Raw genomic sequence first — 27,839 nt, 5'->3', positions numbered from 1 at the left:
AGTCCTTGGCCTTTAGTTTCCTCGTACAGAACATGAATGACTCTAGAATTAAGTAAAAGCATTATTTAAGAAGTTCCCTAGAATGATGACTGTTTCCCTGGGGTGGAGAATGATACAACAATTTTTGGTACAAAGCTCTCTTACTTTCCTGGTGATAGGAATTTAGAGTTAAAGCAATCAAACGGAAGAGTAAAAGGTCTGAACGTGGGCATTAAGAGGGCTCAAACAGTTGGTTTTTTTTTTTGGCTGTGACACGCAGCTTGTGGGATCTTAGTTCCCTGACCAGGGATTGAACCCAGGGTCCACGGCAGTGAAAGCACCGTGTCTTAACCACTGGACCACCAGGGAATTCCTGCAGTTATTGAGCCTCCTCTGTTCAGTGTTTCTGTAAGACTGTCTCCCTGAGCTGAAATAGTATCCTTTCAAAATGTGAAGGATAAAGTGTAAATAAAAATTTAAACCACCACTAAAATAGCATTCTTTAAAAAACAAAGATAAAAGCAGTAAGAATGAATGACAAAATATCACTACTCTGCAAGCTGTAATGAAATAATAGATCTTGGTAATGATCATCAATGGCCACTAAAACCATTAGGTAAAAAAATCAGGGAGGAAACTTTATAATGGATGTTGGGTAACAACTGAACTCACCCTCCATCTGAACAGGATGCGATAGGAAACAAATAATACTAACTATTTGACTTACTGTTATAAAAAATAATAAAAATAATCGATTACTAGTCTCAAGTTGCCAAATCTAACTACCAGTTTATTGGAAACATGGGAGATAGAACAACAATGTTTAACAGTTTTTTTACTTAAAGGGTAAATACATAAAACAGTAATATAAATTTATGTTAACGGACACACAATGTAAAAAGATGTAATCTGTGTTAAAGAGGGCAGTACAGAGATGGATAAAAGCACAGTGTTTGTATACTATTAAAAGTAAGCTGGTATTATTCAAACTAAGTTGTTATAAATTTAAGATGTTAAATGTAATTTCCAAGGTAGCCATAAAGAAAATGGCTTAAAAAATACAAAGAAAGAATAGGGAAATCAAAATGGTACACTCCAAAAAAAAAATCAAAATCACTACTACCAAAAAAGAAAGTAATGGAGGAATTGAAGAACAAAAACATGTAAGAATACACAGCTAAATGGCAGAATTCTCCCTCCTTATCAGTAACTCTCCAATCAAAGGCAGAGACTGTCAAGATGAACAAAAAACATCATCTGTATACTGTCCACAAGAGATTCTGTTTAGAAACCAAGACAGTAAGAGGTTAAAAGTAAAATGATGAAAAAAGATAGTAACCGAAAGAGAGTTTGAGTGGCTATACAATTTGTTTTTTCCATTAGGAGTGGCTGTATATATATCAGACAAAATATATTTTAAGTAAAAAGGACGAATGAGACAAACAGGACATTATTTACTGATAAAAGGTTTAATTCATCAAGATATAACAATTATAAAAATATATGCACCAAACAACAGAGCTATAAGATATATGAAACAAACACTGACAGAATTGAAGAGAGAACTAGACAGCTCTACAATAGTTGCAGACTTCAATCCCCAACTTTCAATAATGGATAAAACACATAGAAAGAAGATCTAATAAGGAAAGAGAAGACTTGAACAACACTATAACTACACCTAAAAGACATATATAGAATATGCCACTAAGGAACAACAAAATACAAATTCTTCTCAAGTGCACATGGAACATTCTCCAGGATAGACCATATATTAGGCGACAAAATAAGTCTCAATAAATTTATAAAGGTTGGAATCATACAAAGCATCTTCTTCAATGGCAATGGGATGAAGCTAAAAAGCAGTAACAAGAAAAACTGAAAAATTCACAAATATGTAGAAATAAAACAACAAACTCTTAACCAATTGTTCAGGGAGAAATCAGAAGGTAAATTAGAAAACACCTTGTGATGAATGAAAAGTAGAACATACCACAATTTATGGAATGAAGCAAAAGCACTGTTCAGAGGCAAATTTATGGCTCTAAATACTTACATTAAAGAAGATCTCAAATCAGTAAACTAACTGCACACTTTAAAGAATTAAAAAAAAGAAAAGCAAACTAGCCCCAAAGCCAGCAAAAAAAAGAAATTAACTAAGATTACAGTAGAGATAAACAAAATACAGAAATGAAAAATAAAGTTAACTAAACCAAAAGTTGGTTCTTTGCAAAGATCAACAAAATGGACAAGCTTTTACCTACACTAAGGAAAAAAAGGGAGAAGACTCCAATTACTACAATCAACTATGAGAAAGAGGGCATTACTACTGACTTTACAGAAATAAAAAGGATTGTAAGAGAATATTATGAACTGTATACAATAAACTGGATAGCCTAGATGAAATGGACATATTCTGAGAAACACACAAACTACCAAATCTAACTCAAGAAAAAATAGAAATCTGACTAGATGTATAACAAGTAACAACATGAATGAGCAATCAAAAACCCCAACAAAGGTTAAGTCCTGGACCAGATGGCTTCACTGATGAATTCTAATACTTAGAATTAACACCAATCCTTCTCAAACTCTTCCAAAAACACTGGCGAGGAGGGACCATTTCCTTACTCATAATATGAGGCCAGCATTACCCTGATACCAAAACCAGGCAAAGACACTGCAAGAAAAGACACGGTAAGAAAAGACACTATAGACCAATATCCATTATGAATATAGATGCAAAAATCCTCAACAAATTACTAGCAAACAGCAGCAGATTAAAAGGATGACACACCATGACCAAGTGGGATTCGTCCCAGGAATGCAAGGATGGTTCAACATATGAAAATCAATGTAATATACTACATTAATAGAATGAAGAAAAAGACCTATATGATCATCGCAATTGATATAGAAAAAGCCTTTGACAAAATCCAACCTATCTCTATTCATAGATGTGTGGTCTTATACATAAAACGCTAGAGTCCACAAAAAACTGTTAGAGCTAATAAATGAATTCAGCAGTTTCAGGATATAAAGTCAACATGCAAAAATCAGTTGCATTTCCATACACTAGCAATAAATAATCTGAAAAGAAAATCAAGAAAACAATTTACAACAGCATCAAAAAGAATCAAATACTTAGGATTAAGTTTAACAAAGGAGGCAAAAAGACCTGTACACCAAAAACTACAAAACATTGAAAGAAATTTTAAAAGACATAAATAAATGCAAAGGGACCCCATGTTCATGGATTAGAAGACTTAATATTGTTAAGATGACAATACTACTAAAAGAGATCTACAGATGCAATGCAATCTCTATCAAAATCCCAACGACATTTTTACAAAAATGGGAAAACCCATCCTAAAATTCATATGGAATTTCAAGGAACCCAGAGTCGCCAGAACAATCTTCTTTTCAAGAACGAAGGTGAAGGGGACTTCCCTGGTGGTCCAGTGGTAGAGAATCCGCCTTCCAATGCATGGGATGCAGGTTCAATCCCTGGTCAGGGAACTAAGATCCCACATGCCTTGGGGCAACTAAGCCCGTGCGCCACAACTACTGAGTTCGTGCGCCTCAACTAGAGAGCCTGCATGCTGCAAACTACAGAGCCTGCGCACCCTAGGGCCTGCGCACCACAACTAGAGAAGAGAAAACCCACACGCCACAACTAGAGAGAAGCCCACGTGCCACAATGAAGAGCCCACGCACCTCAAAGCAAAGATCCTGCATGCGTCAACGAAGGTCCCGCATGCCGCAACTAAGATCCGACACAGCCAAAAATAATAAATAAAATAAATAATAAATAAATCTTAAAAAAAAAAAGAACAAAGGTGAAGTACTCATTAGTTCCAGATTTCAAAACTTACTGCAAAGCTACAATAATCAAAACAGTGTCGTATGAACACAAGAAGAGACACACTGAACAACACATTGATCCAGAAACAAACCCTCACATCTACGGTCAATTGATTTTGGACAAGAGTGTCAAGACCACTCAATAGGGAAAGGACAGTCTCTTCACAAATAATGCTAAGAAAACTGGATATCCATATGCAAAAGAATGAATTTTGATCCTTACCATACCCCCTACACAAAACTTAACTCAAAATGGATCAAAGACCTAAAGTAAGAGCTAAAACTATAAAACTCTTAGAAGAAAACATATGGGGAAAGTTTTGTAATACTGGATTTGGCAATGATTTCTTGGATATGACACCAAAAGCACAGGCAACAAATGAAATAAACAGATAAATTGGACTTCAAAATTTAAAACTTTGTGCATCAAAGCATACTATCAAGAGAATGAAAAGACAACCTGCAGAATGAGAGAAAATATTTGCAAAACACCTATCTGATAAGGGTTTCATATCTACAATACATAAAGAACCCTTAAAATTCAACAACAAAATGACAACAGAATTACCAAATGCACAAAGGATTTAAATAGACATTTTGCCAAAGAAGATATACAAATGGCCAATAAACACACGAAGATATTCAACCTCATTAGTCATTAAGGAAATGCAAATAAAAACCACAACGAGATACCACTTCACAAGTACTCTGGATGGCTTTTTTTTTTTAAACAGAAAAGTAAGTGTTGGCAAGGATGTAGAACAATTACACATTACTTTGTATATTGCTGGTGGGAATGTAAAAATGGTATCCACTGTGGAAAACAGTTGGGCAGTTCCACAAAAAGTTAAACAGAGAATTACCACACAGCCCAGCACTTCCACTCCTAGTTATTGACTCAAAAGAACTGAAAACAGGGATTCAAACCAATACATGTATGTGAATGCTCACAGCAGTGTTATTCACAATAGCCAAAAGGCAGAAACAACCCAAGCATCTGTCAACAGATGAACGGATAAACAAAATGTGGTATATTCATACAATGGAATATTATTCAGCCATGAAAGAACAAACATTGAAAATACTATCCTAAGTGAAATAAGCCAGATACAAAAGGACAAATAATGTATAATTACACTTAGAGGAAATATCCAGAACAGGCAAATTCATATAGACAGAAAGTGGATTAGAGACTTCCAGGGGTTGGGATAGGAGAATAGGAAATTATTGCTTAATGAGTACAGAGTTTCTGTTTGGGGTGGTTAAAAAAAAGTTTGGAAATAGATAGTGGTGATGGTTGCATAACACAGTCGATGTAATTAATGCCACTGGATCATATACTTAAAAATAGTTAAAATGGCAAGTTTTATTTTATTTATATTTTACCACAATAAAAGAAGATAATTGACTGTTGAAGGCAAAAATAGTAGTGCATCATTCGGTTGTTAACATATGTACAAGTATAATGTATGACAACAATAGCACAAAGAATGAGATAAGCATAATAGAAGCATTGTTTTCAGGTTCTTTCATTACACTTTAAGTGGAAAATATCTGAAGGTAGATTGCAAGTTTAAAGATGTATTTTGGGCTTCCCTGGTGGCGCAGTGGTTGAGATTCCGCCTGCCGATGCAGGGGACACAGGTTCGTGCCCCAGTCAGGGAAGATCCCACATGCCGCGGAGCGGCTGGGCCGGTGAGCCATGGCCACTGAGCCTGCTTGTCTGGAGCCTGTGCTCCACAACAGGAGAGGCCACAACAGTGAGAGGCCTGAATACCGCAAAAAAAAAAAAAAAAAAAGATGTATTTTGTAAAACCCTACCAATAGAAAAAAAAGCAGTGTAGCTGATAATGGAGATAAAAGGAACAATAAAAAGAACTAGGAATTCAAGAGAAGATAAAAAAACAAAGAAGAAACACAAAACAGATGGGATAAAGAGAAACAGCAGGACTGTAGACTTAAACCCAACCTTACTGATAATTATATTAAATGTAAATGATCTAAACACCCCATTTAAAGATACATATTCTGGGCTTCCCTGGTGGCGCAGTGGTTGAGAGTCTGCCTGCTGATGCAGGGGACGCGGGTTCGTGCCCCGGTCCGGGAGGGTCCCACATGCCGGGAGGGTCCCACATGCCGCGGAGCGACTGGGCCCGTGAGCCATGGCTGCTGAGCCTGCACGTCCAGAGCCTGTGCTCCGCAACAGGAGAGGCCACAGCAGTGAGAGGCCCACATACCACACACACACACACACAAAATATGTTAATCTCATCCAAAAACATTCTCACAGAAACACCCAGAATAATATTTGACCAAAGAGCTGGTTACCCTGTGGCCCAGTCAAGTTGACATATAAAATTAACCATCATAAAAAAAAAAAAAAAAAAAAGATAAATATTCTCAGGTAAAATTTTAAAAAGGAAGATCAAGGAGCTTCCACTTCTGCTTAGGATGTAGAAAGTCATAACATACCATCTCTTCTATCCTAAAAATGAGTAAAGACTGTCTAATATATGAAACCATACTTTTTCATGAACCCACTTGAAAACAGGCTGCAAGAAAACCAAGCAATCTGAATTCCAAAGAATGACAAATCTCTCTCAGAAGACAGCAGGCACTTCAAAAATATCAAGGTAATGAAAAACAAGGAAAGACTGTTAAAGTGTCACAGATGGAAACTCTAATACTGTTGATGAAAGTACAAACTAGGGCACAGTGCCAACTGGGAAAAACTTAAGAAAAAACACTGAGGAGGGGCTTCCCTGGTGGCGCAGTGGTTGAGAGTTCGCCTGCCGATGCAGGGGACATGGGTTCGTTCCCCAGTCTGGGAAGATCCCACATACCGCGGAGCACCTAGGCCCATGAGCCATGGCCGCTGAGCCTGCACATCCAGAGCCTGTGCTCCGCAGTGGGAGAGGCCACAACAGTGAGAGGCCCGCATACTGCAAAAAAAAAAAAAAAAAAAACACTGGGGAGTTACGACAGAATAGCTATAGTAAAGGTAGCCTTGGACTTCAAGACTCTGAAAGTGGAAAATGAATGGTCCTCACCGTCCATGAAGTCTATAATAGGCCAGCTGAAGTGCCAGCTGAACAAAGGTATCAGGGTGAAGCTTCTTCTTCTTGGTTAGCTTTTTGCCAAAAGACGTAAAGGCATAGACCAAAAGCTGCAGATCAGATGCCTAATAAAAAGAATTAAATACAAACAGTGAAAAAACACCTAAGGAGAATACCCCAAAGATAACCAAAATATCATTTGCATTAAAAGAATCATCAGACATACATAAAGGTATCAAAGTTGTAATTTTTAAATGTTTTATGCCGTCATACTTGGATGATAGCCAAATATTCATATATAGTAGTTATAAGATAAAGTGTCACTATCAAAGAGAAAAGTGAAAAATCTACCTGCTTGAAATATTGAGCTTTCGCTTGGTTGATGTCATTTAATACTTTTTCATCCACAGTGAAAACAAGCTCCTCTGGAAGTGGTATATCCCGTACTTTATCTGAACCCTGAAAATAGGGAAAACTTAAAAATATTATATCTATAAAAATATGAGGAGGGCTTCCCTGGTGGCGCAGTGGTTAAGAATCCACCTTCCAATGCAGGGGACACGGGTTCGAGCCCTGGTCTGGGAAGATCCTACATGCCGCGGAGCAACTAAGCCCGTGCACCACAACTACTCAGCCTGTGTTCTAGAGCCTGCGAGCCACAACTACTGAAGCCTGTGTGCCTCGAGCCCGTGCTCTGCAACAAGACAAGCCACCGCAATTAGAAGCCCACGCACCGCAACGAAGAGTAGCCCCCATCCACCGCAACTAGAGAAAGCCCGTGCGCAGCAACGAAGACCCAACGCAGCCAAAAATAAATAAATTTATTAAAAAGAATTATGAGAAAGGGATGAAATATTTGTTCTAACATACCGTCCATCTTCCTTCACTCTCAAAAATTTTCTGATCAACATAATAGCTGATGCTTACGATAACCATTGCATCATAAGGAGCATGCTAAAATGAAAATACACAAGACTGTGAATACGTTTTGTAAGTTAAAACTTGACCCATCCTTAAAACACTAAAAATAGAACTACCATATGACCCAGAAATCCCACTACTGGGCATATACCCTGAGAAAAGGATAATTCAAAAAGAGTCATGTACCACAATGTTCATTGCAGCTCTATTTACAATAGCCCGGAGATGGAAACAACCTAAGTGTCCACCATCAGATGAATGGATAAAGAAGATGTGGCACATATATACAATGGAATATTACTCAGCCATAAAAAGAAACAAAATTGAGTTATTTGTAGTGAGGTGGATGGACCTAGAGTCTGTCATACAGAGTGAAGTAAGTCAGAAAGAGAAAAACAAATACCGTATGCTGACACATATATATGGAATCTAAAAAAAAAAAAAAAATTGGTTCTGAAGAACCCAGGGGCAGGGCAGGAATAAAGACACAGATGTAGAGAATGGACCTGAGGACACCGAGAGGGGGAAGGGTAAGCTGGGACGAAGGACGAAGTGAGAGAGTGGCATGGACATATATACGCTACCAGATGTAAAATAGATAGCTAGTGGGAAGCAGCCGCACAGCACAGGGAGATCAGTTCAGTGCTTTGTGACCACCTAGAGGGGTGGGATAGGAAGGGTGGGAGGGAGATGCAAGAGGGAGGAGATATGGGGATACATGTTTATGTATAGCTGATTCAGTCTGTTATAAAGCAGAAACTAACAAACCATTGTAAAGCAATTATACTCCAATAAAAATGTTTAAAAATTTTGAAAAATAAATAAAAATTAGAGAAAATAAAAAATAAATATTAGATGCTTTAAAAAATAAAATAAAAAAATAAAGTATCTCTTTCAATTTTTACTTTATAAAAGTGGAAGACATTGAAGAGTTATGAACAGAGCACTGACATGATTTGTCTTACAATTTAAAAGGATCACTCTGATGGTTGTGTTGAGTTAAAAAGATAGTGTAACGGGAAATGAACGGCATTATGCATCTGGCAAAACCATAAAGTTGTACAACATAAATAGTGAAACAATGTAATTCAGTTAATAATAATGTATCAATATTGGTTCATCAAATGTAACAACATATACCAATGCAAGATATAAAACGGGGTGCAGGAAAGAGAGCAAGTGAGCACTCTGTACTTTCTGCTTAATTTTCCTGTAAATCTGGAACTTGCTCTAAAAGGTAAAGTCTACTAATTAAAAAAACAAAACAAAACAAAACTTGACCCAATATTTTATTTTCACCTTCCCTCCACTCTTAACACATAATAAAATGCAGATTTCTCAAATGCCTCACCTTGTAATGATAAAGAGATGGATATTCCACAGTATAGTAAGTAACTGATGTATTTTATTTTCTGAGAAAGAACAAATATTTAAAGTCAGAAGCACTTAATTAGGGCTCTTGAGGTAATGGGAAGGGATGTAAACATGAATAATCTAGAGAAAATAATTGCTATTTGTATTGGAAGTCAAAGGAGGTATACGTATGTACATATACAACGCTAAAATGTTCTGGAATTTTAAAAGCACTATGGAAAAGCAGATGGGGGTGGCAGACTAAATCTGAAGGCTAAATGGAGGATGGGTATGAACTTCTTTTGGTAAACACGCAGTCCACTAGATAAGTATTTAAAAGCATAATGATTTTGTGTATATATCTATAAGAGTGTTCAATGTGGCAGAAATAATTCTCAATGTTTAAGGAATGTGGGAAAGATGCGCTGAGTTACAGGGGTGTCATAGTTTTGACAGCTGTATTTAGAGAAAGGAACTGTGGCTAGTGAATTTTCCCATCATTTACTCTGGAGAATAAACTTTTTGCCTTATCTTCTCCATGTTCCTTTGATGACAATTACATCACATGCGGTTTTTTCCCCTCTGGGTTAAGGCTACCAGTTTACATTACACACAATTACCATTCATGAACTGAAAGTGACACCGCTAGCCTTGGAGAGAAAGAAGGGAGGTTTAAGATATGAATCCAGCACACTTGGGCCCAGTTTCAGAGGGTGTAATTGGGTGTCTTAAATATCGCCTTAACATTACACAGCTTTGCTGCCCTGTATTACGGCCCCACGGAGCCTAGAAACACGGTATATCATTAGCAGGTAAGCAGCCACCAAAGCACCAGGAAAGGCTTACTAGGGAGGTCAGTACAAGATGCAAGAGCAGTTCATCCCGCCTGCCAGCAACAGCACGTATAACAAGACTCAAAGGTCATGGACAAGGCCCTTTTCTAGCAGCATCTCACAACTGTGTAGTACTTTGTAGCTTTACAAAGAACTTTCACAGATATTGCATATATTATTTCATTGAAGACAACAGTATTATACTGGAACCAGTACGAAAGAGCATGACTGAAAGATATAAATCTCTTTGACTTATAATTTTACCCATTCATCTCCTGGCAGAAAGTTAATCATCAATTTTTTAAAAAAATGTTAGGGCTTCCCTGGTGGCGCAGTGGTTGACAGTCCGCCTGCCGATGCAGGGGACACGGGTTCATGCCCCGGTCCGGGAAGATCCCACATGCCGCAGAGCGGCTGGGCCCGTGAGCCATGGCCATTGAGCCTGCGCGTCTGGAGCCTGTCCTCCGGAACAGGAAAGTTAGGAAATAGAAAAAAAATAGAAATAGAAAATAGAAAAATAGAAAAAAATCAAAGCTTTCCTGATGCTTTATTTGTTCACATAAGTTTTATCTTTTTTTTCATTTATATGGAGGCAATATGTGTAATATACTGTTTAATAATGTGGACTTTGGTTCTGAGTCCAAACATTACTACTTACTACCTACATAAGTAAGTTAAGTTTCTCAAGTAAGTTACTTGAGAAAGTTACTTAATTCTTTAAGTAAACTGCCTCATCTGTTAGTAGGGAAAACAATACCTAGTTGCATACAACAGCTGTGAAAAATGATTTTAATAATGCTTATAAAGTACTTACTACAGATCCTGGACCACAGCAAAAATTAGTAACTACTGTTATTAACAACTAATGTTCATTACATGCTTCCTATGTACTTCTACAAAAGCCTACAACAAAGCCTATATAAGGAAGACAAAATAGTTGACCCCAGGATTTTACATCCCAACAGGGAAATGCTATTATGTAGTATAATCACAAAAGTATATATTCAAGCACCAATGGAAGAGAGCAGCAATATGAATTTGGATTAAGAACAACTTAACTTTACAGTATATATACTTTACTAATAATGTTTTACATCGGTTAAATAGCATTTTCAGTAATCATCGTAGGTTGCAAGGGGAACCTACATGGAATTTTAAAAGCATACTGTCGGGCTTCCCTGGTGGCGCAGTGGTTGACAGTCCGCCTGCCGATGCAGGGGACACGGGTTCGTGCCCCGGTCCGGGAAGACCTCACATGCTGTGGAGCGGCTGGGCCCGTGAGCCATGGCCGCTGAGCCTGCGCCCCACAACGGGAGAGGCCACAACAGTGAGAGGCCCGCGTACCGCAAATAAATAAATAAATAAATAATAAAAGCATACGGTCAAGTGGAGATCATCAGATCAATTTGATAAGTATATGGGTGACAATGCATACACATGAAACATGTCCATACACTTTACTACAGGAAAGTATTTCAGTTGTGCAAAGATATATGCTCATTAAGGGACCAGTATTTTTATTCAAAGATAGAAACATCATTAAAGTTATTTTCTCCTGAATTTGAGCAAACAGCAGGATGTTGATGCCATCAGTAAAAATCCAAGTAGTGCAAGGTGGTTTTTTTAGGAGGTTGGGAGTGAGGGAGGAAAGCAAGATGATGAGCTCTTGATGATGAGAGTAACTAACCCTTACATAACAATGTAACATCCAGTTTGGACAATTTAACATATGGTGAAACAAAACTCTCAAGATGAGAATAATAGGTAAAAACTGGAAAAATATAACTGCAAGCTACCTATGTAGAAATGGTCAATGAAACCACTGAACCAGAGAAAAGAGCAGACACAGGGGAAAACGGTTATGAATAATATTAAGCTCAGTTTTAGAATCCGGAGACCCAAAAAGACTGTTAGGAGGTTGAAGGCAGTGTCAGATGCATATGAAGAAGAGGATAATCAATTGCAGCTGACAAGTCAACGAGATATGGAGGGAAGAAGCCAGAAGGTAGTTAGCTACTTTACAAAGGACAGATTCCAAGGAATAGTGAGGCTATGAACCAAACTGAGGAGGTCAAGAAGAAGCAAACAAGGAGCTGAAGAGAAAAAAGCTGAGGCAAGTAACACAAAATCTTTTGTCAACACTGGACTCGTAAGGAAGAGGACAGACAGCAAATCTTCAAAATGACTCATGGCAACCTTTCACCCTGATGATTTACTGTAGAAGACGTTCTATTACCTGCACATCAACCACACCACCTTCCTCGGCAATAACAGCTACTTTATTTTTCTTTAGGCAATCAGCACACATCTCTGTGGTGGTTTGAATGAGTGATTCTACCAGCTAGGCCCCAAGGTTTGGTATGTGACCCAGGCCAGGCGAATCAGAGCAGCTAACTCCCTGGAATGTGCACGATTCACACAGGCCAATACAACAAATGAGCATTATTCCCAGGTCTTTTGCTGGAACCACTCGGGTTAAAAAAAAAAAAAAAAAAAAAGCTGGCTATTTCCACGGAGAACACTAATCTACGAGGAGAGCTGTGAAAACATGAGACTGTAGGTACAACCATCACATGGTGTAGTCTACACGAAAATAAAGCCAAACATAGGAAAGTAATGCCAAAAAATGGAGAGAGAAATTTCTAATGAAAGCATCTGGACACTGGAAGTCAGCATTACCCAAATTTAGCTGTACCCCTATGCCATAAATACCTTCGTAAGCTAATGCCAATTTGACTTAGGTTTCGGTCACCTAAAACTGAATAAATACTGATTACTACAACTACTGAACCCAGATCAACCTAACAGGATTTTTTTTAGTATCTTACAGTCACCTAATATCAATACTTCGGAGGAAAGCCCCCAGATACAAACAAAAAATCTACCTCATACTACTTTATACCAAATCATATACTTTATGAAAAGTATAATGAGGTTATAAGTATATATTGCAATTGTGACTTAGGTTGATTTTTTAATTTTCTTGGTTCATAGACCTCCTGTATGTCCATCAGAAAATGGCAAAGTAGAGCTAATAAAGACAACCATGGGAGAACAGAAAAGAAACAAGTTGTGTGTGTGTGTGTGCGTGTGTTTGTTTTATGAAGAAGGTAAAAAATGGAATTCAGTACCAGACATTTTAATATCCAGAAGTAAATAATGTTCCAAAGATCATGTGTCATTTTTTTTAACAAGGTCACAAAATTACTAGGTAAATGTAGAAATATATCCACATACATTTCTCCATGCATAGAACATATACTAATGCTATATCTTTTAAAATAGGTTGTAATTTTCAACAAGAGGTAACAGTGGACTTTAAAAGAGCTTATACTACATAAAAATGCATGCAAATTCCACTTTGTAGATACACACCACACTGTTATCCTTACTACAGATGAAAATAATTTGTCCTATACTCTATTTTCACTGAGAATTCATAACTAAACCTTTTACTCTAATGCCATAAAGCTAAATAAGTGTTTACTTATTCTACCACAGGACAGCGTAAGTATTGTAGATTACTGCCATTAAATTAACCTAAAAGAGTAAAAGGAAAAAATAATTTCAGTAGTTTACTTACATCACAATTACAGCCAAATACTCCATTAGAAAAGGAAATCAAGTTATAAGATTTGTCACCCCAGCGTACTGTTGGATCTCCAGTAAGAACCTTTGTAGCAACCTAAAATAAATGTAATATTTCCAAATTTAAAGGATTTTAATATTGGCTTTTAAGTATTTATATCTTAAATACACACAAACACACACACAAACACACATGATCTCACTTTTCCTCTTCAGGTAAACCAAATTTAATAAAATATTATATTCAAGAGATAATAATTCTGGCCTTGACTTTAAATAGTACTCAAAATCCAAGAAATTCTACCAGAAAAGAGAATGATGGTACAACATTCATGAACGTTTAGAGAATATACAATTGAAAGGACAAGGCTTTTGCAACTTGAATAGGATAAGAGGCATTGATAAGTTTAGTCATTAAAGTCTAGTTACAAGAAAAATATTTCAAGAATTCATATCCTACTAAGCCAGTTTCTCAAATGGTAAGTTTGGGCCATAAGTGAGTCATGAAACCACAGTAAACATTCTTTACAAGAAAGAATAGAACATAAATATCAGAGTACATCATAGATAGTCAAAGTAATTATTACTGTTTTGTGAAACTTCTATGATGTATGTATGTGTAAGTGTGCACATGCTTGTGTGCGCGTGTGTGTGTGTAATGGGCTGCAATCTAAATATGCCTAACTGTAGATTGCAGCAAAAAAGTTTGAGCAACACTTCATGAAAACACATTCTTCCTCAAGAAGCTTGTTGATTCTACTTAAAAACAAATGCAGCTAAGGAAGAGGAAAAATTGTTTTCTAGCTACAAGGTTTTTCAATCCCATATTATTTTATTTCTAACATTTAATATTGATGAATGTATTATGAAGTAACTTCAGTGTTTTCAAAAGACTCTGAGATTCCTACAAATATGACTACTACCTTTTATTTTTTTCCCAGGAAATGATATTACCCCAGAAAAAAAAAAGTAGGCCACAATTACCCTTAAATTCACTAAAGTCAGTGTGTTCTATAAAACCAAATGATAAAATAAATCACAAGAATGATATAATTCTTAGGACAGACCTCACCAACTAAGATATCAAGGCCCACTGGTGTGGGTTATAGGTAGGTTCTCATGTCACCTTTGGTATGAAATCTCATTTAGCCCAGCATCTTATGCAAATTTCCTGTATATATGATCAATAAAAAGGTTTGGAACCACTGACATCTGATAAGCAAATAATAGACATACTTCTTTAAACAATATATAAGATGTCTAAATGGAGTTAAACAATGTGGCAAGAATTTACAGAGCATTATTTATGTATAATCTTCATTTGATACCTGTGTGTGTGTGTGTGTGTGTGTGTGTATATATATAGCTAAGAAAATGTTTTAAAAGCCTGCATTAAATATTTTATGACTTAGTATTTGCACTTTCTTTTCTTAGCTGCCCCATTCTAAGATAAAAGGTGTTTCCAAGATACAGGAAACAACTGTCTTCACAATTATGTTTCACAGTGGTTTTATGGGTGTATAATTCAAACTCAGTAAGTTGTATACATTAAATATGTACAGCTTTTTGTATGTCAATTATACCTTAATAAAGTGGTTTAAAAAAAAAAAGCCTGCATGTAACAAAATTCTTCTCATGTTCAATTTACACAAGAGTCCTCCAGAAAAATCTGTGGAAAGAAATAACAAAATAAGATAGTTGAATACCTGAGAATAATCTTCCGGTGTTACATGTGGACTGCCGTCATCTAAACAAAATACCAGTAAACTGCTCTGAATTTTTTCTAACATAGTCAAGTTCTCTGGATTAAGACTAATCAAATATTCTCGTGCCTAAAGGGCAAGGAGATAATAATAAAATGTTACAAATTAAATACAAAATATCCAGAAAATCTTAATAGGTTCTCAAAAAGTTACCAAAAAGGTTCATCAAGAAAAGTGTGAATTCAAGAACCTCTCTGTTGACTCCTGAACAGGTTTTTCCTCCAACTGCATGGCTGGTCCCTATACTTGTGCTACTAAATGCATAAAGGTATAAAGTTATGCCACCCCCTAGATTTCCTCTAATAGTTTAATATTGTACAATGTATTTAATGCTGCTTAAAACTTAAAGCTGTCTGTCCATTTATGTTTACTTCAAAAATCTGAACAAAGGGCCAGCATATACTTGAGCTCAGTGTTTGAAATTTAAATGTAAATAAAATAAAAATAGCATACCCTCACCCCAAAAGTGTAAATTAGAGTTAATAATACTGTATTGCATATTTGAAAGCTTCTAGAGAGTATATCTTAAAAGTTCTCATTACAAAAAATGTATTTTTTAGGGCTTCCCTGGTGGCGCAGTGGTTGACAGCCCGCCTGCCGATGCAGGGGACACGGGTTCGTGCCCCAGTCCGGAAAGATCCCACATGCTGCAGAGCAGCTGGGCCCGTGAGCCATGGCCACTGAGCCTGCGCATCTGGAGCCTGTGCTCCGCAACGGGAGAAGCCACAACAGTGAGAGGCCCGCGTACCGCAAAAAAAAAAAAAAAAAAAGTATTTTTTAGTTTTCTGTATGGTGATGGACGCTAACTAGACTTACTGTGGTGATTATTTCTCAATATATACAAATATTGAATCCTTATGTTGTATAGCTGAATATCATGTTGTAAGTCAATTATACCTCAAAAGAAAAGAAAAATGTAAATTATAACCTTAGCCCATCGAGTTCGCTCCTCACTAGTTAACGCTGCTACCCCAGGTCCATCAGGTTCACTATGGCACTTCTTTTGGATGTATGTCAATTGCCTTTGGAAGATTAAATAAAGAGGATTCAAAAAGAGCACAGGCAGGATCACTAGCTACTTTGGCCTTTAATAGGTTATAAAGTTTATAAGTATTTAAATGTTTTGATATATTATCCAAAGAAAGAGATTATGGTCTCAACAGCAATGGAGTTATTTCCTGCACATCTTTTTTTTTTTTAAGTGATTATGTGGCCTATTAATACCGTAAGTATACTTGACAAATCTCACAAATATTATGTACATTTTATCTAACTAAAAACTATGTGTATATATTAACAGAGGACTTATTCTGTACCCAAGTAATACTTGGGCTTAACCCCCAAAATAGAAATACCATGTAGTTAGTTTTAAATGTTTTCACATATGCCATTCTTACTTAAAATCATTACAAAGACTATTAGCTAAAGATAAATTATTTCCCCCCCATAGCATTCTATAATCCTAGTCTGATGAGTTTCACGTATCTTTAAACATATTAGCAGGTAAATAACAGGGTTCTTCCACAAAGAAATTTTCATCAAAAATCTACAGCTTATTTTCATCCCTACTTCCTCATAACATATGCTAAGAAATTACCTCAATTTAAACGCTTCCACAGGTTTCTCAGAAAGTGAGCTACTGTAGCTTAATAAATGCTCAAAACACACCACTAGTAGCCATCCCTTATTTGTGACTTTATCATTCAAGGAATGAATTCCTTGCTGCAAAATTCCTCCGCCTTTATTTGAAACTAATGGTGTCCTGTGGAGTAGATGAAGCCTTCTATAACAAACAACCTGCATCTATGGTGGAAGCAACTTGCCTTATCTCTTCCTGCTTACTTGTCTTTGCTAACTCTGATTTTGCTTCAATTACAAATAAAGCTTACAGAGTTGGTGGTTATATGGCGGCCATAATAACTAGGATAAATTCTGAATGCTTAAGGAATAAAATCTACCTCACTGTTTTTCTCCATATGGTATGAGCTGCTGCCCTTCCCTTACCACCTGAGAGCACCAGTTTTTACTATGAAACTTTTCCCCACTCCCTGATATAGCCATTTTAATATTCAGTGGGAAAGGACCACGTCATAAAAAAACAGCCATTATCAGAGAGAAATCACTAGGAAAAATGCATTAAACCTGAAATGACATTTTAAGTTTGATAATAAAAGGTCAGATAGTAACTGCCAAATCCTCACCATTAAGAAGTCCATCCTACCTAAAGTGATCTACAGATTCAAGGCAACCCCTATTAAAATCCGATGGCATTTTTCACAGAAACAGGAAAAAGAATCCTAAAATTCATATGGTACCACAAAAAACTCCAAATAGACAAAGCAGTTTTAAGCAAGAAGAACAATGCTGGAGGCATCACACTTCCTGGTTTCAAAATATATTACAGAGCTTCAGTAATCAAAATAGTATGGCACAAATAACAGACAGACAGGTCAATGGAACACAACAGAAAGCCTAGAAATAAATCCACTTACATACAGTCAACTGAGGTGCCAAGGAAGCCAAAAATACACAATGGGAAAAGGATAGCCCCTTAAATAAACAGTGTTGGGAAAATTACCACATACAAAAGAATGAAACTGGACCCCTATCTTACACCATACAGAAAAATCAATTCAAAACAGACTAAAGGCTTAAATGTAAGACCTGAAACAATAAAACTCCTGGAAGAAAACATGGGAAAAAATGCTTCTAGACATTGGCCTCAGCAAGCATTTCTTAGACATGATACCAAAAGCACAGGCAACAAAAGTAAAAACAGACAAGCAGGATTACATCAAACTAAAAGCTTCAGCACAGTTAACAACTAAGTGAAAAGGCAACCTACAGAATATGAGAAAATACTTGCCAACCATACATCTGATAAGAGGTTAATATTCAAGGAACTCCTACAATTTAATAGCAAAAAAACCAAATCTGATTAAAAAATGGGCAAAGGGACTGAACAGACATTTCTCCAAAGAAGATATAAAAATGGCCAACAGGTATATGAAAAGGTGCTCAACATCACTAATCATCAGGGAAATGTAAGTAAAAACCACAATGAGATATTACCTCATTCCTGTCAGAACGGCTATTAACAAAAAGATAAGTGATATCAAGTGTTGACGATGATGTGGAGAAAAGGGAACCCTTCTGCACTGTTGGCGGGACTCTCAATTGGTGAAGCCACTATAAAAAACTATGGCGGTTCCTCAAGAAATTAAAAATAGAAATACTATATGATCCAGCAATCCCAGTTCTGTGTATATATCCAAAGGAACTGAAATCAGGATCTTAAAGAGACATGTGCATTCCCAGGTTCCTTGCAGCATTACTCACAATAGCCAAGAGGCAAAAGCAACTTAAATATTCAACGTAGGATGAATGGATAAACGAGATGCGATATATACATACAAACGGAATTCTATTCTGCCTTAAAAAAGAAAGAAATCCCACCACTTGCAACAATGTGAATGAGCCTGGAGGACACTACCCTAAGTGAAATATGCCAAACACAGAAGGACAAATACTGCATGGTATCACTTATACGTGGAATCTAAAATAGTTAGACTCTTAGAAGCAGAACAGAATGGTGGGTGCTAGGGGCTGATCTAAGGAGGAAATGAGGAGGCATTAGTCAAAGGATACAAAGTTTCAGTTACATAAGATGAGTAAGTCCTAGAGAACTACTGTACAGCATAGTTCCTGTAGTTAATGATACTGTACTGTACACTTAAAAATTTGCTAAAAGGGGAGATCTTAACGTAAGTGTTCTTACCACAAAAAAATTAATTATTAAAAATAAATTAACAGGGCGGGACACCTTTGGAGGTAATGAATATGTTTAGGATATAGACTGTGGTGATAGTTTCATCCGTGTATACTTATCTCCAAACTCATCCAGTTGTACACAATAAATATGTACAGCTTTCTGTATGTCAATCATACCTCAAAAGTGGTTTAAAAATAATTTCTCTATTCATATAAAAAAAGAGGTACAGATTTGGTAACTAAAATAACCCCTTTTCCTTTAATTTGGCTACCTATGCACCTGTTTTCAGCTACACATGCAATTTCTGATATTTAAAAGCACAAAGATTTGTATTAACAATGTTTATATTTCAGAATCACACACTTTTAAAATATTCTACCCTTGATATGTCCTCACAATCTTGTTTCTGCCTTCATTACTTCCCACTCATTCTTTAATTTACCATAATCGGGTTTTGTCCTCCAGTGATTATCCTGAAAGTACGTTTCTGAATGTTACCAATGGCATCCCATAAATTCCAGCAGCTTTATCTCAGTCTTATTTTCCTCATTGCAGTGTTTAAACACCCAGGAGTCAATATTAAAATTCTCTCTGCCTTGGCTTTTGTAGCACTGTTCCACTGTGGTCTCCCTAACTCACTGACTACTTGGTCTTTTTCACTAACCATTTGTTCTCGTTCCACTGTCAAATGTGTGTTTCACCAAATTTCTCTCAGTGGCCTCCCCCAACCTCTTCTACAAGTTTCTCCTTTGGTAATTTCATCCACTACTTTAATAGCTTCAACCATCACCTTTTTATAAGAGGCAACCAAATCTCTAACTTCAACCCCATTTTCTCTCTAAATTTCTGGTACCAAATTTCCAAATGCTTATTGGATATATCTACCTCAATTTCTGTCAACATCCCCAATTAAATTTGGAATTTAAAAATTATCTCCCTGACCCCTCCTTATTAATACAAATTTTTAAAAAATTGATCTTAGAGAAAAACATAGGTATAAATCTTCATGACCTTGGATCGATCAGGCAATGGTTTCTAAGATATGACACTAAAAGCACAAGTAACAAAAGAATAGATAAATTAGACTTGGTCAAAATTAAAATATTTGTCCTTCAAAAGAGGCCATGAAGAAAGTGAAGAAACAACTCTAGAATGAGAGAAAATATTTGTAGTTTATATATTTGATAAGGGACTTACATCTAGAATATATAAAGAAGCTTTACAACTCAATAATAAAAAAGACAAATAACCCAATTAAAAATTGGCAAAGGATATGAACAGACATTTCTCCAAGTAAGATATACAAATGGTCACAGGCACATGAAAATATGTTCAACATCGTCATTATGGACATGCAGCTGTAAACCACAATGAGATCCCACTTCATACCCTCTAGGATGGCTACCATCAAAAAGGCAGACAATAGCAAGTGCTGGTGAGAATGAAAATAAATCGGAATCCTCAAATACTGCTGATGTGAATGTAAAATGGTACAGTCATACTGGAAAACAGTTTGGCAGTTCCTCAAATGGTTCAACATAGAGTTATGATGCAGCAATTCCACTCCTAGGTATATATACCCAAGAGAAATAAAAACACATGTCCACACAAAAACCTGTACACAGATGTCCAGGACAGCATTACTCACAGCAGCCAAAAAGTGGAAACAACCCAAATGTCCATCTGATGAATGATTAAATAAAATGTGGTACAGCCTCAGAATGAAATATTTTTCAGCCAAAAAAGGAAGAAAGTACTAATACATGCTACAACATGGATGGATGTTGAAAACATCATATATGCTAAATGAAAGAAGGCAGACACAAAAGGCTATATATTTTAAGACTCCATTTATATGAAATGTCCAGAATAGGCAAACCCATAGAGATAGATTAAGTGAAAGATAGAAAGGTTGCCTAGGGCTGGTGGGGTGGAAGTGTTTGGGAAATATGAGAAATGTCTGCTAATGGACGGGGTAAGAGTTGGGGAGCAAATGAGTTACTGTTTACGGGCTCAGGGTTACTTTTGGGGGTGACACAAATGTTCTAAAATTGATTGTGGAGATGACAGCACAATTCTGAATATTCTAAAAAATACTGAATTGTACATTTTGAATGGGTGGACTGTGCGGTGTGTGAATTGTCTCAAAGCTATTATTAAAAACCAGAAAAAAATTGAAAAGGTGCCTCCTCACGTGTTGCCTCCTCCTGTTACAATACAATCTGCTTACTCAGTCACGTTCAACAGCTTCCTTTCTTTCTAAATCCAGTTACCAATTCATATTAACTTTATCTCCAAAACATTTTCTGCATTTATCCCATCTTTTTAAAAAATTTTTTTAATTGAAGTATAGTTGATTTACAATGTTGTGTTACTTTCTGATGTACAGCAAACTGATTCAGTTATACATATATATATATATTCTTTTTCAGATTCTTTTCCATTAGAGTTTACTATAAGATACTGAATACAGTTCCCTGTGCTATACGGTAGGACCTTATTGTTTATTTGATGTAGAGTGTCCCATATTTTAAAGTCCCAACCTCTTACTTCTTTACTGGATTACTGCAAATTTTAATACATCTCTTTTCAGGCTCCAACTCACTAAGATTCAGAATCTGACCAATCTATGTTACACTTCTAATATGTATCTTATGTTTCTAAATAAAATTTCCTAATGCACAGGAGTGGCCTAATCACTCAATTCACTCACACATGCACACCCACACACTTCTGCTTTGTACTAAGCAGAGGGAATTAAAAAAAAATAGACCTGGTAAGTAGTCTCTTAGAGCTCCATCTGCATGTGAAAACACAGAAATAAATGACTTCAATACAATTTAATAATCAATATAATAAAGATAAATATGAGGCATACAGAGAGTCTAAAGGAGTCTAAGTCCTTGGGCCATGAAGAGAAGAAAGAGAATGGAAAATCATGAAATAGGACATAAAATAGGAAGTAGTGACCTTGTGGTGACCTATGAACAGAAACAAAGCACGAGGAGGAATTCTTACTTAAAAGTGGACAAGGCAGGAGAAGGCAATCCAAACAGAAAGCATGAGCACATGCAAAGATCACAGATAACTTAACATGTTAGAACTGCAAGCAAAAATGGGGTAGGAGTGTAGGACGCACAGGGAGGAAGAGCAGGACAAGGCTGAAGGGACAGGCGAAGGTCAAATCCAGACCGTCACTAAAAAACTGGGGCTCTATTCTAGACCCAAAGAAACCATTCAAGAATTAAGCCAAAGTGAGATAAAATCAAACATGAACTTTAAAGTCACAGGACGGATGACTGTAGAGCATGTAGGGAAGCAAGAAAACCACCTGAGAAGTTGAATCAACAGACAGTTAAAAATCTGAACAACACTTTGATTTTTTTTTTTTTTTTTTGCCGTACGCGGGCCTCTCACTGTTGTGGCCTCTCCCATCGCGGAGCACAGGCTCCGGATGCGCAGGCCCAGCGGCCACGGCTCACGGGCCTAGCCGCTCCGCGGCATGTGGGATCCCCCCAGACTGGGGCACGAACCCGTGTCCCCTGCATCGGCAGGCAGACTCTCAACCACTGCGCCACCAGGGAAGCCCTGATTTATTTTTTTAAAAGAAATCAGAAATCCGAATTTTTGTGTGAATTCAACCAGAAATCCATATGTTTCTGTGAATTCTCCTAATTTTAAAATAGTAATGTAAATTCTCTGTTATCCAAGCAAAACAGGCCACAGGCTGAATTCAGCCCACGGATCACATGTTTCTGAGAGAGTGGCTTTCAGTAATAAAATTATTAGATCAGGCTTGTTAATTGTATGTCAAATTTGGAAATTTTAAAATATAGCTGGAACGTACAGAAAGATTATCCAAGACACAAAAGCAAAACACCTAAAAGATGGATAATTCTGCCTACATCAAAATTAACAATGTCTGTTCAATTACCAAATAAATGTGTTAAATGGAAGAAAATGTTTGCAATCTGCATAACTGATAAATGATCAGTGCCCAGAAATATAATTACTACAAATCAATAAGAATAAAAAAATAGCCAATAGAAAAACAAGCAAGCCTACCTCAAGAAACAAGAAAAATCTCAAGTAAACAATCTAACCTTACACCTAAAGGAACTAAAGAAAGGAGAACAAACAAAACCCAAAGTCAGCAGAAGGAAAGAAATCATAAAGATCAGAGCAGAAATAAATGAAATAAAAAAAACAATAGCAAAGATCAATAAAACTAAAAGCTGGTAATTCAGAAGATAAACAAAATTGATAAACCTTTAGCCAGACTCATCAAGAAAGAGAGTGAGAGGACTCAAATCAATAATATTAGAAATGAAAAAGGAGAAGTTACGACACCACAGAAATACAAAGCATCCTAAGAGACTACTACAAGCAACTTTATGCCAATAAAATGGACAACCTTGAAGAAATGGACAAATTCTTAGAAAGGTATAACCTTCCAAGACTGAACCAGGAAGAAACAGAAAATATGAACAGACGTATCACAAGTAATGAAATTGAAACTGTGATTAAAAATCTTCCAACAGGGCTTCCCTGGTGGCGCAGTGGTTGAGAGTCCGCCTGCTGATGCAGGGGACACGGGTTCATGCCCCGGTCCAGGAAGATCCCACATGCCGCGGAGCGGCTGGGCCCGAGAGCCATGGCCGCTGGGCCTGCGTGTCCGGAGCCTGTGCTCCGCAACGGGAGAGGCCACAGCAGTGAGAGGCCTGCGTACCGAAAAAAAAAAAAAAACTTCCAACAAACAAAACTCCAGGACCAGATGACTTCACAAGTGAATTCTATCAAACATTTAGAGAAGAGCTAAAACCCATCCTTCTCAAACTCTTCCAAAAAATTGCAGATGAAGGAACACTCCCAAACTCATTCTATGAGGCCACCATCACCCTGATACCAAAACCAGACAAAGATACTACAAAAAAAAGAAAATTACGGACCAATATCACTGATGAATATAGATGCCAAAATCCTCAACAAAATACTAGCAAACAGAATCCAACAACACATTAAAAGGATCATACACCATGATCAAGTGGGATTTATCCCAGGGATGCAAGGATTCTTCAATATACGCAAATCAATCAATGTGATACACCATATTAACAAACTGAAGAATAAAAACCATAGGATCATCTCAATAGATGCAGAAAAAGCTTCTGACAAAATTCAACACCCATTTATGATAAAAACTCTCCAGAATGTGGGCATAGAGGGAACCTACCTCAACATAATAAAGGCCATATACGACAAACCCACAGCAAACATCATTCTCAATGGAGAAAAACTGAAAGCATTTCCTCTAAGATCAGGAACAAGACAAGGATGTCCACTCTCACCACTATTATTCAACATAGTTTTGGAAGTCCTAGCCATTGCAATCAGAGAAGAAAAAGAAATAAAAGGAATACAAATTGGAAAAGAAGAAGTAAAAGTGTCACTGTTTGCAGATGACATGATACTATACATAGAGAATCCTAAAACTGCCACCAGAAAACTACTAGAGCTAATCAATGAATTTGGTAACGTTGCAGGATACAAAATTAATGCACAGAAATCTCTTGCATTCCTATACACTAATGATGAAAAATCTGAAAGAGTAATTATGGAAAAACTCCCATTTACCACTGCAACAAACTGAATAAAATACCTACGAATAAACCTACCTAGGGAGACAAAAGACCTGTACACAGAAAACTATAAGACACTGATGAAAGAAATTAAAGATGATACCAAGAGCTGGAGAGATATACCACGTTCTTGGACTGGAAGAATCAATATTGTGAAAATGACTATACTACCGAAAGCAATCTACAGATTCAATGCAATCCCTATCAAATAACCAATGGCATATTTTACGGAACTAGAACAAAAGATCTTAAAATTTGTATGGAGACACGAAAAACCCCGAATAGCCAAAGCGGTCTTGAGGGGAAGAAAAGAAGCTGGAGGAATCAGACTCTCTGACTTCAGACTATACTACACAGCTACAGTAATCAAGACAGTATGGTACTGGCACAAAAACAGAAACATAGATCAATGGAACAAGATAGAAAGCCCAGAGATAAACCCACGCACATATGGTCAGCTAATCTATGACAAAGGAGGCAAGGATATACAGTGGAGAAAAGACAGTCTCTTCAGTAAGTGGTGCTGGGAAAACTGGACAGCTACATGTAAAAGAATGAAATTAGAACACTCCCTAACACCATACACAAAAATAAACTCAAAATGGATTCGAGGCCTAAATGTAAGACCAGACACTATAAAACTCTTAGAGGAAAACATAGGAAGAACACTCTTTGATATAAATCACAGCAAGATCTTTTTTGATCCACCTCCTAGAGTCATGGAAATAAAAACAAAAATAAACAAATGGGATCTAATGAAACTTCAAAGCTTTTGCACAGCAAAGGAAACCATAAACAAAACAAAAAGACAACCCTCAGAATGGGAGAAAATATTTGCAAACGAATCCACAAAGGATTAATCTCCAAAATATATAAACAGCTCATGCAGCTCAATATTAAAGAAACAAACAACCCAATCCAAAAATGGGCAGGAGACCTAAATAGACATTTCTCCAAAGAAGACATACAGATGGCCAAGAAGCACATGAAAAGCTGCTCAACATCACTAATTATTAGAGAAATGCAAATCAAACTACAATGAGGTATCACCTCACACCAGTTAGAATGGGCATCATCAGAAAATCTACAAACAACAAATGCTGGAGAGGGTGTGGACCAAAGGGAACCCTCTTGCACTGTTGGTGGGAATGTAAATTGATATAGCCACTATGGAGAACAGTATGGAGGTTCCTTAAAAAACTAAAAATAGAATTACCGTATGATCCAGCAATCCCACTACTGGGCATACACCCAGAGAAAACCATAATTCAAAAAGACACATGCACCCCAATGCAGCACTATTTACAACAGCCAGGTCACGGAAGCAACCTAAATGCCCATCTACAGATGAATGGAAAAAGAAGTTGTGGTACATCTATACAATGGAATATTACTCAGCCATAAAAAGGAACAAAATTGAGTCATTTGTTGAGATGTGGATGGATCTAGAGACTGTCATAGAGAGTGAAGTAAATCATAAAGGGAAAAACAAATATCGTATATTAACACATGTATGTGGAAGCTAGAAAAATGGTACAGATGAACCAGTTTGCAGGGCAGAAGTTGAGACACAGATGTAGAGAACATATGGACACCAAGGGGGGAAAACCGTGGTGGGGTGGGGATGGTGGTGGTGGTGTGATGAATTGGGCAATTGCGATTGACATTAGTATACACTGGTGTGTATAAAACTGATGGCTAATAAGAACCTGCAGTATAAACAAACAAACAAAAGAACTAATGCTAAACTTTCTTTGGGTTATTTGTATGGAAATATGTTAATATAAATGTTTCAGACATTACATGAAATTTCTAAAAATCTTATATGTTCTGGTATAAGTCATAATTCTAGTTATTACTTGAAAATGTATATCTCAGAAATAACTAAATTTCCTTGTCAACTGCATTATTATGAACTTTCATCAAATCTTTAACTGTGGTCATTTTTAAGTCTTTTGTCATTTACAGACAGTTCTGGGTGTACTTTTTGCTTTTGCAAAAATGTTCCTATAAAAGGGTTTCATCTTCAAGGAATTCATGGAAAAGACTCTGACAAGTACAGGTTTCTGGTAACTGACTATACTGCTGACGTGAATGAATAAGCATTTTCAGAACTCTAATGGAAAACTGATGAATTATAAACGTGCTAACAAAAGATCAAGACAAAAAAAATAATTACATGGGACTGAGTGAACTGATGACGATGATTTTAATTTTTGTGACTCTGTTTGAATTAAAAAAAAATCCCACAAGGACTCAGAGGCAAAAAATATACAAATCAATTTTCACCGCAATGTAAAGGAGCTGTTACAGTGGAGGATTACTGGACTAAATGTCAATATTATGACATAGTATGAGTGTGTTTCGTTTTTGGTAATTGCAATCATTGTTGCTTTTGTTGTCGTCATCCATTTACAATGCTTGATGTCAGTTTATTTATCTCTTGTAAAAATAAAATACAGTGTGTGTGTGTGTGCGCGTGTGTGAAAAAAATGAGGTTTCGTAAATTCTCTCTTAAATTTTATTTTACTAACTGCTAGATAGAAATATTAATTTTTATATGAAGATGTCATACCCAGCTTGCTAAAGTCACTTATTAATTCTAATTCTATAGATCATTTTAGATTCTTTAATTATCTGGAAATAAAGTGTTATTTCTTTTTTTCTATCTTAAAAAAAAAAAAGAAAAATAGGCAAGGGGCTTCCCTGGTGGCACACTGGCTAAGAATCTACCTGCCAATGCAGGGGACACAGATTCAATCCCTGGTCCAGGAAGATCCCACATGCCATGGAGCAACTAAGCCCATGCGCCACAACTACTGAGCTTGCGAGCCACAACGACTGAGCCCACATGCCACAACTACTGAGACCACACACCACAACTACTGAAGCCTGCACGCCTAGAGCCTATGCTCTGCAACAAGAGAAGCTACCACAATGAGAAGCCCATGCACCACAATGAAGAGTAGCCCCCGCTCGCTGCAACTAGAGAAAGCCTGCATGCAGCAATGAAGACCCAATGCAGCCAAAAATTAATTAATTAATTAATTTTAAACAGTACACAAAAAGTA

General features: G+C 36.8%; 1 protein-coding gene across 14 annotated transcripts in view; it reads right to left on the bottom strand.

Moving 5' to 3' along the window:
• CROT (carnitine O-octanoyltransferase) overlaps window positions 1–27,839 on the bottom strand; it is a 94,644-nt gene that overhangs the window by 49,289 nt on the left and 17,516 nt on the right. For 5 of the 14 annotated variants that reach the window (XR_003795338.1, XM_029234301.1, XM_029234302.1 and 2 more), the window contains exons 8-13: window positions 16,286–16,379; window positions 15,301–15,426; window positions 13,590–13,691; window positions 7,770–7,853; window positions 7,251–7,358; window positions 6,894–7,024 (exon numbers count right to left, since the gene is read on the bottom strand). The exons of 2 other annotated variants lie outside the window; for them this stretch is intronic. Coding sequence is in view for 7 of the 12 variants with exons in the window: in XM_029234301.1 (XP_029090134.1) it covers window positions 6,894–7,024; window positions 7,251–7,358; window positions 7,770–7,853; window positions 13,590–13,691; window positions 15,301–15,426; window positions 16,286–16,379 (645 nt within the window). In the remaining 5 variants the exon portion in view is untranslated. Of the gene's footprint in view, window positions 1–6,893; window positions 7,025–7,250; window positions 7,359–7,769; window positions 7,854–8,750; window positions 9,233–13,589; window positions 13,692–15,300; window positions 15,427–16,251; window positions 16,380–27,839 lie in introns of those variants that run through there. 7 more of the 14 variants (XR_003795341.1, XR_003795342.1, XR_003795340.1 and 4 more) reach the window with 6 other exon arrangements.

This window comes from Monodon monoceros, unplaced genomic scaffold (assembly GCF_005190385.1).
Source record: "Monodon monoceros isolate NGI ecotype Baffin Bay Population unplaced genomic scaffold, NGI_Narwhal_1 Super_Scaffold_2, whole genome shotgun sequence".
Lineage (NCBI taxonomy): Eukaryota > Metazoa > Chordata > Mammalia > Artiodactyla > Monodontidae > Monodon > Monodon monoceros.
Note: the sequence above shows the minus strand (reverse complement) of the source record. Positions and strands in the feature narration are given on the sequence as shown.